This window comes from Leopardus geoffroyi, chromosome D1 (assembly GCF_018350155.1).
Source record: "Leopardus geoffroyi isolate Oge1 chromosome D1, O.geoffroyi_Oge1_pat1.0, whole genome shotgun sequence".
Lineage (NCBI taxonomy): Eukaryota > Metazoa > Chordata > Mammalia > Carnivora > Felidae > Leopardus > Leopardus geoffroyi.
Window position 1 is genome coordinate 57,449,550 of NC_059329.1, and position 13,211 is coordinate 57,462,760.

At 46.2% G+C, this 13,211-nt stretch overlaps 1 protein-coding gene across 3 annotated transcripts; it reads left to right on the forward strand.

Moving 5' to 3' along the window:
- Positions 1 to 601: 601 nt before the first annotated feature.
- On the forward strand, positions 602 to 12,522 carry KCNE3 (potassium voltage-gated channel subfamily E regulatory subunit 3). 3 transcript variants are annotated; one of them, XM_045484044.1, is made up of 4 exons: positions 604 to 768; positions 4,670 to 4,739; positions 6,996 to 7,150; positions 10,612 to 12,522. In XM_045484044.1, the coding sequence occupies exon 4, from the start codon at positions 10,652 to 10,654 to the stop codon at positions 10,949 to 10,951; it is 300 nt and encodes a 99-aa protein (XP_045340000.1). In that variant the 5' UTR covers positions 604 to 768; positions 4,670 to 4,739; positions 6,996 to 7,150; positions 10,612 to 10,651; the 3' UTR covers positions 10,952 to 12,522. The 3 variants fall into 3 exon arrangements, with proteins under 3 accessions (XP_045340001.1, XP_045340000.1, XP_045339999.1); XM_045484043.1 differs by lacking the exon at positions 4,670 to 4,739; XM_045484045.1 differs by lacking the exons at positions 4,670 to 4,739; positions 6,996 to 7,150 and having other exon boundaries at positions 602 to 768.
- The last annotated feature ends 689 nt before the right edge of the window (positions 12,523 to 13,211 follow it).

The window sequence follows — 13,211 nt, forward strand, 5'->3', positions numbered from 1 at the left end:
TGTGGGCATGTGGGGAGCTGTCGACAGGTGGAAGGAGGAGGCATAAGCTGGGGTGAAGGAGAGAAAGTGGCATAGTAGATTCTAAGTCTGAGCTCCGCTGCTGGCTTCTCGGTGAGCCTGGGCAAGTCCCTTCCCCAAGCTGGCCTCTGCATTCCTGCCTGGAAGAGACGGTTTGTGTGAGATGATTTCTCCAGTGACCACTGGCTTTAACATTTTGGATGCTACAACCTCATCTGACCCCAACCACCACCGTGTGGTGAAGAATGCGTGCCAGGAACCGTACCCATTTTACAGCGAGGAAGCTATGGCCCAGCGCGGGGCAGTGACTTGCCCACCACCACACAGCTACTTAGGAGCAAAGCCTTATTCCCCCAGCACCCAATGTTCAGCCTCGCCTTTTGATCAGTCTCAGGCTGGATAAACTGAAGCAAAGTGAGAGGCATTTGGTCTCCCGTCCAGGAAGCAGGCGCTGCAAGAGACGGAAGGATCGGAGCCCTCGGCTGTGTAAGGCCAAGCAGCTGGGCGGAGACGCCCTAAGTCAGCCAGAGTAGAAGTGGGTGTGCTGGGGCCGGGCGGGGCTGGGGGAGGAGGCGCCCTGGGGAAGGTTAAAGGGAGCAGAGCGCGGGTCGGGGCGCAGAGCCGAGGGGGCGCGCTGTGTGCTAACTGGCCACCCGAGCACCAAGGGGTGCTGTGCGGAGGCACTGGGGAGCACAGAGTGCGGTGTCCTACCGACGGACGGGCGCCCCTCAGAGGCTTGCCGAGAGGCAGGTAAGGCGCACTAGCAGGGTCGGGAAAGCTGGGTTGCAGCTGAGGGTAGAAGTGAGGAGTCTTCCCGCTTCCCGGGAGAACGCCGACCCGAGGTGCGGAACGGCTCACGTACGGAGCTGATCCTCCCCAGACCCGAGCTGCAGGGATCCCGGGGCCCCACGTGGCGCGGAGCTGGGCTCCTGGCACACCCAGCCTGAAAACCATGGGGGCTTGCACGGGCACTTACGGGCCCCCGGACCGCGGCTCGAAAGCTGTTTCCACGTCCCCAAATGTGCGTGCGAACACCGGCTGGTCCGCAGCGAGAGCACACGCAGAAACACCCTTCTGGGACCCTGCGTGGTCTTTTTGCTCTGCCGGAGCTGACTTGCCCATTTGCTACTGCATTGTGTCCTGCGCCTAGCTAGGGACTTTCAAAGGCACACCTTCTGTTGCTAATAACAGAGGTCTAGGTTGGGAGTCGGGAGACTGGAGTTCCAGTTTACAGGTTGTGTAAACCTGTGCAAGTCCCCTACCGGCTGTATGCCTTGTGCTGTCTGTCTTTTTTTTTTTTTTTTTTTTTTTTTTAACTTGTTTTATTTTTTATTTTTTTAAACTTACATCTAAATTAGTTAGCATATAGTGCAACAATGATTTCAGGAGTAGATTCCTTAGTGTCCCTTACCCATTTAGCCCATCCCCCTTCCCACAACCCCTCCAGTAACCCTGTTTGTTCTCCATATTTATGAGTCTCTTCTGTTTTGTCCCCCTCCCTGTTTTGTTTCCCTTCCCTTATGTTCCTCTGTTTTGTCTTAAAGTCCTCATTTGAGTGAAGTCATATGATTTGTGTCTTTCTCTGACTAATTTCACTTAGCATAATACCCTCCAGTTCTATCCACGTACTTGCAAATGGCACGATTTCATTCTTTTTGATTGCGGAGTAATACTCCATTGTATATATATACCACATCTTTATCCATTCATCCATCGATGGACATTTGGGCTCTTTCCATACTTTGGCTATTGTTGATAGTGCTGCTATAAACATGGGGGTGCATGTGTCCCTTTGAAACAGCACACCTGTATCCCTTGGATAAATGTCTAGTAGTGCAATTGCTGGGTCGTAGGGTAGTTCTATTTTTAGTTTTTTGAGGAACCTCCATACCATTTTCCATAGTGGCTCCACCAGCTTGCATTCCCATGCCTTGTGCTTTCTTTTCCTGGGTCACTACCTGTAGAATGGGCCTCTCCGTCTTGTTGCCCCACACTCCGTGTGACATGAGGGGAAAGAGGTCTGGACCTGGGTGGGATTCTCTTATCTAGAAAGTAGATGAGTTCAGACAGACCCTTGTATGAAGGCCCATGAAGAGTATCTCCTCCTTTCCCTCCTCCCCATCTTCACCAATTTGCATATGGGGAAACTGAGGCAGCAGGGAGATAGCTTGTCTAGGAACATACCAGGACCAGAGAGAAGCAAAACCCAAGCCTCCTCACTTCTAATCCAGGGCTCTCTCCACTTCACCTACAAAGGTGCATTGTAAAAGTGTAAGGTCCTCATTTTGTAATGCCATCTATCAACTTTGGTGGTTCCAAATGGAGGAGACCCCTGCCTGAGGCATGGAAACTGCTTTCATATTTTCTTGATTCCTCAAGATGATAACCAACAACGTTCTTCATCCCTCATTCACTTCATACATCTCAAAACACATTTCTATCCATACACTGAATGAGCAGGTGCTCAAAATACCTACTGAGAAGGAATTAAGGCAAAACCCCCATCTTACTGATGGGGAACATGAGGCCCAGAGTGGAGCCGTGACTTCATTGAGACACACAGCTAGACACAGCCAAATAGGGGCAGGTCTCTTAATTCCAATTCCTGTGTGTTCTCCATTAACTATAGGACTACCAAATGGTACCCCTCAATGGAAAGGGACTACAGGGCTGATCAGAGTATGAGAAACAAGGAAGGCTTCTGAAGGAGGAAAGTGTGTCAAGAATCAAGAAGAGTAATAAGAACCTGTTGGTTTCTTCAGAGGATAGAGAACTAAGGCAGTGGGCGTGGGGCAACATTTGGTAATCTGGAGGTGGGGGTAGAAAAACAGAAAAGAAAACCAGGTGACCCGACTGCCCCATAATTGTCTCTTATGTTTCTATAGTACTTGGCAATTTCTAAAACACCTTCCTCTGTTGTCTCCTCCAGTTCCCATGTGAGGTAAACAGGGCAGGGATAATTATCCCCATCTCATACATGAGTTTCAGAGGAAATAAATGCAGTGCTCAAGGTCACATACCCAAGCATACAGCCACGATTGGAACCATGAAACGCACACATGAAAGGCAAAATCACGGGCTGGGTGACTGGAAATTGGACTGTGTGTGTGCAGTGGTTGGGTGTGTGTGGCCACACCCTGAGTAGGTACACAGGGAAGAGGGTGGCAAAGCCACTGCTAGTGTTTTGGGGCCAAGAATGTTTGCCCTTTGGATTGAATGGGATTCAGGTGCAGGGAACATCTGGGCTTTCAAAGAAGTCTTAGAATTCCTTCTCCTCTGAGTCACTTCCCCACCTGACTGAGACACCTTCTTTTCTTTGAGCCACCCCTTCCCCAGACCAAATCAAATATGTTTTGGCCTGCTCTTGCTTTTTAGGTACTGTAAGCTGTTTTCATGAATGTCTATGTGTGTACTGGGTAGGGGATGGTCTAATAAGAAATGGCATTGATTCATTTTTTTTAATCAGTTTTTAAAATATTTAGTTATTTGTTTTGAGAGATAAAGGGAGAGAGAACACAAGCAGGGGAGGGACAGAGAGAAAGGGAAAGAGAAAATCCCAAGCAGGCTCCACACTGTCAGTGCAGAGCCTGACGCAGGGCTCGAGCCCACAAACCATGAGATCATGACCTGAGCCAAAATCAAGAGTCAGATGCTTAACCAACTGAGCCACCCAGGTGCCCCTGATTCATTTATTCTTGAGTGCCTACTATGTGCTTGGGCCCAGGGCATAAAGAAGTATGTGAGGCACAGGTCCCTGCCCTCACACCTCACAGCACATAGTTTAGCATACATATCTACATATGTTGATACCTATACACACATACACTTTCAGTACAGCATAGTGCTCTAATAGGGTTTTATGCAAAGCACTTTAGGAACAGACAAGAGGGAAAGACTAATTGGCTAGGGAGTGAAGAAGGGGGTCTCCCAGGAGGGGGTCTATAGAGGTGACATTAGAGCTGGGCCTTTAAGGATGAGTAGGAGTTCACCAGGAAGATAAAAAGAGGAAGGAAACTCCTCTGCCTAAGAAAACAGCATAAGGAAAGGCAAGAGGTGTGCAAATGTGAGGAATGTTTGGAGAATGGTCTGTAACTCAGTACCAGTTGGCACAGGGAACTGGGGAGAGGCAGGGTCATATCCAAAGAAGCTTCAATGACAATCTGAGAAGGTTAGACTTTCCTACAGGCAACGGGGAACTGATACTAGAAAGGTCCATGGATGCGAAACCAATTTGTGATCCCAGTTCACGGGGCTGTGAGACCTTGTGCAAGTGGTTTCCTCAGGGAGGGGGTGCTCTATTTTCCTGTTTGGATGGGGATTGTACTAACAACATAATTATTAAGATCCCTTTCAGCTCAGATTCTATCTCTGTCTCCTTCCAACTCTTTGTTAAGGTCCATACCTTGAACTCCTCCTCCCACTCCACTGGCCCCCCAGTCCATGTGGCGATAAGATTGCCAGAGGGACCAATGGCAAAATTGTGTGGTCCCAGGGATTGTCTTTATATCTCCATCTGCTTTGTGTGACTTTTTCCCCCTCACCTCTCTTTACCACATTTCTAAACACTTAAGATGTTCACTCTGAAAGAGTAGCTAAAACAGAGCAGGGGGAAAACCAAAAGAACCAATGGCGGAGTTTCATTTTTCCCCAGAGAAACCTGAAAGAAAACCTAAGATGCCCAGTTCATCCTTCAGATGACAGCTTTACAGCTCCACCCGCAGGTTAGACACCTTTGAGTTCTAACTCACAGGGATGGGGAGTTGGGGGATGAGGTACCTGGCTGGCTCAGTTGGAGCATGTGACTCGAGTTCAAGCCCTATGTTGGGCATAGAGCTTACTTAAAAAACAAACAAACAAACAAACAAAAAACATTTAGGAAGAATCTGTTAAGATGCAGGAAATAGAAATAGCAATAGAGTGTGGAAGAAGAGAGTGAGTCTGGCGTTTTGGGGGATCAGGAGTGGGTCTAGAGCAGAAAGGACCATAGGAGATGAGATTATAAAAGAAGGTTAACTCCTCGTCCAAAACATGCCAACATCCACCCCCCCCCCACCATCCCTACTAGATCCTCGATTGGTGAGAATCTGCAGTACAGGAAAAAGTATGGAGTTAGAGGATATGATGCTACAGGACACGAGAAGACTGTGTTCCATATGATGCACAACTCAGATGCCAGGGAATGTTGCCATTGGTAGTGGAAAGAGCACCTTAACAGCACATGCCCCCAAAGACCTCGGTCCTCATCGGAGCTCTGCCCGTCACTAGTCGTGTCATTTTGGGCAAGTCACCCTCCCTCTCAGAGCTTCCATTTCCCCATCTACAAAATGGAGGCGTTGGCCTAGAATCTAGATTCTAAATAATCTTTACAATCTCTTTCAGCATAGTCAGTTCCTATTAACTGGTCTATCTTCTGTTTCAAGTTAAGAACTCTCTGGAGCAGAGCTCTATCTGCCCCATTATGAACTTTATAATCAGTGACTATCTTGACAAGGGAAGCCAAGGAGCTCAGAAAGAGGAACAAAATTCTCATTGTTGCCAACTGCCAATCCTTGGACCTAGAGGCAGTTCACAGAGAACCAACCCATTCTTCATCAGCTTTCTGTCTCTCCTGACCCAGCAATGCCCTTGCACCCAGGCCCTCATTCCTACCCCAACCCAGTACCTAAAGATAATGTAAGAGTGACTTCTTTGCTTCCCCTGTCAGAACCACAAACTTCCAGGTCTATCCAGAGGCCCCAGAAGGAGGATCTGAGGGATCAATGATTTCATGAACTTTTACTGCCCTCACTGAAGCCTGCATTGGAGCCCACACCATCCCCCACACTGTCCGTCCACCCTCATTTTCTGCACAGACTCTCACTCCTTCCCTGGCTAGATCACCTGGACAGATGAACTGTTAAGAAAAAAAGCCAAAGTCAACTGACTTGACTCTCAGTTTATCTAGGCAGGAATATTCAGTGTAACTTAGTCCTTGTCTCAGGTACATCTTTAATCTGTGAGAAAAAAGTCTGCAGCCTTCCTTATCTTGTGATTCAGGGGCTCTAAAAAGACCCCAAAATACCTCTCCCACCAACCTGTCCAATCTCCCATAATCTCAACAGTGTGGTTTTGTGATTTGTACCTTTGTGGGATGTTAGAGTTTACTGCAACCTTGCCAGATTACATAGTTAAAGTGCCTTCATTTTATAGATGCAGACAGAAGCTGAGGCCCAGAAAAGGGAAGTCACATGCCCAAAGTCACACAAGTAACAACTGAACCAAGACAGCTCCTTGGGTTTCCATTTCCTTAACTGTAAGATGAGGGAAGTTAACTAAAAGTTAGACTAAATGGCCTCTGAAGGTCCCGCCAGCCTCTGCTCTGCAAAAATAAAACCGTCACCACCCCTGTGCGGCACCTGGTACCAGACACTGCAATTTTCTTCTTTAATTTTCACAATGAGTTTTGCTACAGATAGTGCTGATGCTGTGACCATGTATTACCCAGTCTCTCCAAATAGGTTCATTGGAAACATCATTTGTGTCTATGTAAAATATCAACCCACTGCCAGCTGCCACCCTGCCACACACATCATTCCCTTGGGGCTCAGGCTCTTTGAACCTTTTAGAGACTTCTGTTAAGATACCTGTACCCTTAGGAAAGGGAATATTTTAGTCTGCACTATTGGCAGCTCCCCGAGCAGGAGTCCACATGTTAAACTGAGGTTTATCACAAAGTCACCCAGTAGAAACATTGCGGGCCTGGGGTTGGGGGACAGCAATCAGATGTCCCTTAGCCACTGCACAGTTCCTGTAACTGCAACCCTAGGCTGGTCTGACCCAGCTGCTGCACAAAGGGGAGGGGAAGTGGGGGGGGGGGAGTGCACAGCAAAGCTATTGCACAACCCTTGGGGCCCCAGCCTTAGGAGATCCACCCTGGTTCTGAAGATTTTTCTGTGTGTCTGATTTCTTCCTTCCCTGCCTCCTCCCCTGTTTTCCAGCACTGGGCCTTTCCTTCTCAGCTCTCAATGTCAACACTGAGACCCCAGATGTGTCCAGAGACACTCTGAAGAAGCTGAGGGGCAGGGGAGCCTTAGGGCACCCACAGGGAGATTTCTGAAGCTGATTCAGAGCCAGAGAATTTGCCTACTATTTGGTGAGTCTTCCAGATATAGCTTCCCCTTCCTCTGCCCTGTCAGTTAAAACTACTTTGCAAAGGATTTCTAAGAAAACTGGTAACAGTGACTGCTCCGGGAAAGAGTCCTGGACCACTGGGAATAGGGAGACTTCGTCTTCACTGTATGTACTGTGTATACATACTTACTAGATTGAAACATTTTTTTCACCATAATAAAAGTGTATGCTCAAGCAAGCCTGGAGGGAGGCAGGACAGGGATAATAGTCTTTTGTTGTTGTTTTTAATCATGGTTTAAAAAAATACATGAAATTTACCATTTTAACTATTTTTAAGTATACAGCTCAGTATCATTAACTGTATTCACATCGTTGTGCAACAGATCTCTAGAACTTTTTCATCTTGCAAAATTGAAACTCAACCCATTGAATAACTCCCGATGATAATCATTTCGACAGATGAGAAAACTAGAGCCAGAACATGGCAAGAAGCCCATTTCTTTCAAAGTGGGATCCTCGCGCCTGTGTGGCTCAGTCAGTTAAGTGTCCAACTTCAGCTCAGGTCACGATCTCATGGTCCGTGAGTTCGAGCCCCGCGTCGGGCTCTGGGCTGACGGCTCGGAGCCTGGAGGCTTCTTCCGATTCTGTGTCTCCCTCTTTCTCTGCCCCTCCCCCATTCATGCTTTGTCTCTCTCTGTCTCAAAAATAAATAAACGTTAAAAAAAAATTCAAAGTGGGATTCTCCAGGCACTCACTCATCTATCTGTTATCTGCCTGTAAAACTGTCCAAGGCCCCTTCTTCCCTAAGCCATTCCCCACATACCTCTCACAAATCACATCTGTGAGATCTTAACTCCTGCCCCCACCTTGTCATCCCCATGGTCCCAGCTCAGGACTCAGTGTCTTCTGCCTGAACTATTTCAGGACCCTTGTCATTAGGCTCCCTGCCTCAATTCTTGCCTCCTCCAGTCCATATTGGCAGCCCGACTGTCCTTTCAAAGCATAGATCTCATCACTGTATTCCCTTTTAAAATACTGTTCCATGGCTCTTCCCCAACTATAGGATAAAGTTCCAGCTCTGCAGCCTGGCACTCAAGGCTCTCCATGATCTACTTCAGAGAAGTCTCTCTCTATCCCACGGTCTACGTTGTTGTTTTTTTTTTTTTAATTTAAATTTTAATGTTTGTTTTTGAGAGAAAGAGACAGAAAACGAGCAGGGGAGGGGCAGAGAGAGAGGGAGACACAGAATCCAAAGCAGGCTCCAGGCTCTAAGCTGTCAGCACAGAGCTCAATGTGGGGCTTGAGCTCATGAACCATGAGACTGTGACCTGAGCTGAAGTCAGCTGCTTAACCGACCGAGCCACCCAGGTGCCCCTCTTCTAAACATTCTTGTTGTCATGCTTGTTTACCTCTTTGCTTTTCTTGCCTTCTCTACTTCCTAAAAGCCCTTCAAGGTCCAATTCAAATGCCTCCATCACTGAATACTCTCTGAGTCTTGATCAGAATTTGTCCCTTCTTTCTCTAAGCCCCAGTAGCTCTTGGCTTGTTGCCTTCATAATACATCAGCTGGCAATGTCCCTAAGTTCAGAGACTGGGTTTGAGCCTCCCCAAGCTCCCAGCATGAGGCCTGCCTAACAGTGGGCCTCCATACATGATGACCGGCTGAATGATGAGTTGAGCCATTAATTTCATTGTGCTGCTCCTGCTTTCCATTGGTCCATACAAGGGAAGAAGAAGGCACAAATTTCTTACCTGACAATTGAGGTAGTAGATGAGAATCTCTGCCTTCTGGATCTTAACTCCGCGAGCCCTTGTTCTCTTTCCGTCCTCCGTCCAGACAAGGTAGTTCAAGTACTACTTACCAGGAAGCCCCAAAGGCCTTGCACGAAATGTAGGCCAGTCCTGGGTGATTGCTGTATTATTTAAATTATTCCCCCTAACTTCTTCATTCATAGAGTTGTCCATGAATACTGATCATGGTCATAACAGTCATCTATTATTTGGAAGAGACCATATGTAATATTCAAGTTTGTTAGTTTCAGTTAGGTTGACAGATCTACCTAGATAAAGGAGGGCTTTGGAACCAGTTAGTGAACTCTGAGTGATTGGCCTGTGGAAAAGTCCCTAAAATAGCCATTTTTACTGGAGACTATTGAAGGAAGAACAGCCAGCCAGTTACTAGGTAGACCCCTGGGGAAACACAACACCCAGCCAGTCTCAGGGTAATCCCCTAGACTTGAGGGAGAGATACAGTCCTGCTGACCAAGAGCATGTGGTCTGCTAATACCCTTATCAATAACAAGAGAATAGCCACACAGTGCCTTACATGTAAGTGCTGGACAAAAGGGAGGGCTGCAACAATAAAGCTTGTGGAATATGGTTAAAAGATAGAGAGCACTCAATGAAGTCTTCCTGAAAGAAGTGAGTGTGGATGGAGCCTTGCTTAAAGAGAATGACATGATTTTTCAGAGATTTGGATACAAGGTTGTCTTTGGATGTTTTTCTATATTATGGACTAAGGATCTCTAAGAAGAAGGGGAAGGAACATTTATTATACACCAGGTACACAGTGACTTTGTGTCAGAAGGCAGGAGAGTTGAGGTACCTGTCTCTTCCCTCTCTGGGGTAGGAAAGCTCCAAACCAGACTGAGTGTTCCTTTCACTCCCCTGCCCTCAGGTTCAACCCTGTCCTTCTTTTCCCTGGTGTCTTCAGTGGTTATCAGCCTCTCCCTGTTTCCCCCACCGCCTCTTTTCCAACAGAATTTCCTCTAAATAGCTAGCAATACCTAGAGCATTTGGGACATAATGTGCTTAAGAGATCAAATGACCCAGCCTCTGGCCTCCAGGTAGGGTGAAATTTAAGCCATCCCCAAACTTCTTGTAAATGCTGTCCATGGAATATAAAAAAAAAACTGTGCTGAAGGAGGACTCTGGGTAATGTCTTCTGATGGTGCCACACAGTCCTGCCGAGAGCTGGCCCAGGAGCCAAAGGAGCTGTAAGCTGGCCATCACAGAAAGGGACTCTGTCTTGGCTCTACTTCCAATATTCTCTGTGATCATGGACAGGCCACTTAATTCTCTCTGGGCCTCAGCTTCCCTTTGTATAAAAATGGAAGGAATTAGAGTAAATAATCCCTAAAGCCCTTGTAGCCTAAAGCTCGGTGATTTATAGAATAAAAAAAAAAAAAGAAAGAAAAAAGAAAGATTAATATGGGTTACAATGGTTGAAGAAGGCTTTATTCCACAAGTATTTATTGAGCACCTACTGGGTGCTGTCTTAAGTGCTTGCATATAGCAGTTAGTAAAACAGACATAGTCCCTGCCTTCATTGACCTGGCAGTCTAGTGGAGAAGACAGACAAGTAAACTAATAGGTAGAATAAACTGTGATGTTGGGATTTTCGCTGGGGTTTGAGGGAGTCGGGATGGAATTCAAGCTGCAGATGACAGAAGCTATCCCCTTTCTCTTTTCTGTCACCAACAGAGCGTCCTCCAGTTCTTTGCCCACTTCAATCCCTATTGCTATGGAGACCACCAACGGGACTGAGACTTGGTACAAAAGCCTGCACGCTGTGCTGAAGGCTCTAAATGCCACTATTCACAGCAACCTGCTCTGCCGGCCAGGGCCAGACAACCTGACAGAGAAGCGACGGGCCAGCCTACCTGGCCGTGATGACAACTCCTACATGTACATTCTCTTTGTCATGTTTCTATTTGCTGTCACTGTGGGCAGCCTCATCCTGGGATATACCCGCTCCCGCAAAGTGGACAAGCGCAGTGACCCCTATCATGTGTACATCAAGAACCGTGTGTCTATGATCTGATGCTAGGGGGCCAGGAATGGCAGAATATCAAGACACCAGAACTCAGTGCTGGACCACATCAGGCCTCAGTGTCCCCATCTATAAGATCAACAAGAGAAAGGGCTAGAAGAAGTCATCATTAGGGTGGGAGGAGAGGGGCTGGGAGACCTGGGCCTTGCGGATAAAGATTTTTTTTTCCAGCAAAAGCAGACTTTTGGGAGCCCCATGAACAAATATATAGAAATAGCAAAAGATAGTAACCACTACTGGTCCACTGGCTGGAGTACTGGGAGCTAGGAGCTGGAGGCTGGAGGAAGGAGAAAAGGAAGTTGTAGCAAAAGCAAATGAAACGGGAAGATGCACGGAGGACATGTTTTTTGATGCGTTATCTTCAACGACCATGAGAAGCAGCAGTGATTACCATATCACAGATAAGAAATGAGTAACGTTTTTATATTTATTCACCTATTTATATTTGTTCACATTTTATATTGTTCACATTTTATATTTTTCCAGACATTTAACATTTGTGATTTTACCCCCTGTGAGGGAAGCAAATTAAATACCATTCTGCCCATCTGGGCCAGAGTAGTGCCATAGCTGGAATGTAGGAGCTCTGGTTTCCTTGCCTAGTGCTTTTTAAACACGGGACAGGATCCAGGCCTGAAACTTACACAATTCTGGGGGTCCCCTTAAGAAAAAGAATTCAAAATAATTTTGCTTTTACAAATATTACAAAAACATATTGCCATGTCAATACATTACTAGGACCCCTCCCAAGACCCTAAGGAGCCATGCAAGTGCAGGGCCCTGAATGTTAAGGCTCTTTAGTTCCATGATTCGTGCACTTCTCCAGCCAGGTCACAGTGCCCTTCCCAGCCACATCTCCAGTCACTACCTCTAACACAGCCTCTTCTGATTTGGTTAAATTCTGGGAAGAATTTTCTGACACCAAATTAAAATCTGCTTCTAGAAGGTTATTATCACACCTAGAAGATTACCATATTAAAAGAAGGAGAGCATGCAAGGCAGGTAACTGGTTCAGTGGAAGGATTCTGGTACATGAACTGAGTGGTCATGCCTTTCTCTGATCCTTTTCCCACCTCCTCACAATGAAACCGTTCAACTTGAAAGTCTCTAAGAGCTCTACTAGCTCTGACATTCTGGTCTTCACATACATTAGATTAAAACCATAAAATTGTGTTTGTAGGTCAAAAGCAGCTGAATATCAGTAGTTTTCATATGGTTCAGCCTAATATGTGCAATGTGATGAGTGAATACCTTACAAGCTACAAATCCCCAGCTGGAACCTCGCACTGTTCTGTTTGATTTCTGTTTAAGGGATGTACAAAGGGTCTCCAGAAAGCCCTATTGAAACATACATATTTGTATATAGCAAAAACCCTGAAAGAATATTTTGATAGTAATTATCTCTGAAAAATAAGGATTGTGATTTTCCCTTTTTTACTTAAAAAATTATGTAATATTTGATTTATCTGACCATAAGTATGCTACTTGTATAATCCGGGGGCGAGGGGGGAAGCTACTTCCACCTTGAAAAAATAAAAATAAATGCTTGTGTGTTTCTTGAATGGAAGATACAGAACACATTCATTCCCATGAGCAGTCAGTTGTGTTAACTCCCTGCAAATCTGTGCTGAGCCCCATATGTGCTCAAGCCTTTCCTTAGTTTTTCTTTTTTTTTTTTAATGTTTATTTATTTATTTTGAGAGAGTGAGCATGAGCAGGGGGAGGGGCAGAGAGAGGGAGAGAAAATCCCAAGCAGGCTCCATGCTGTCAGCGCAGAGCCCGACGTGGGACTCAGTCCCACACCCTGAGATCATACCTGAGCTGAAATCAAGAGTCAGATGATGCTTAACTGACTAAGCCACCCAGGCATAGCCTTCCTTAGCTCTTCTTGAAGGAGAAGGTAGAGACCTATTTAAGAAGATTTGACATATGGGAAGAAAACGATTCAGAAGTCTACAGTTGAATGAGACTTTAGAGACCACCCAGTCCAAAGTCCCAAATAGGAAATGGAATCAAGAATAGTAATGAATGGTCAGGCTAGAAGGGTTTTAAGAAATGAGATTGGGTAGATTTTGAGGAGTCAGACAAAGAATTTGAACTGGGTTTTTTGAAAAGATAGGACTGATCTAAGTGGGCACAGCAAAAGAAGAAAACAAACCAAGGGAAGCTTGAGGGTAGAAATGTGGTGAAACCACATGCCTAAAGAGAGTGGTTGGCTGGGAAATTGGGCAGGAAGCAGACCCAGTGTGGC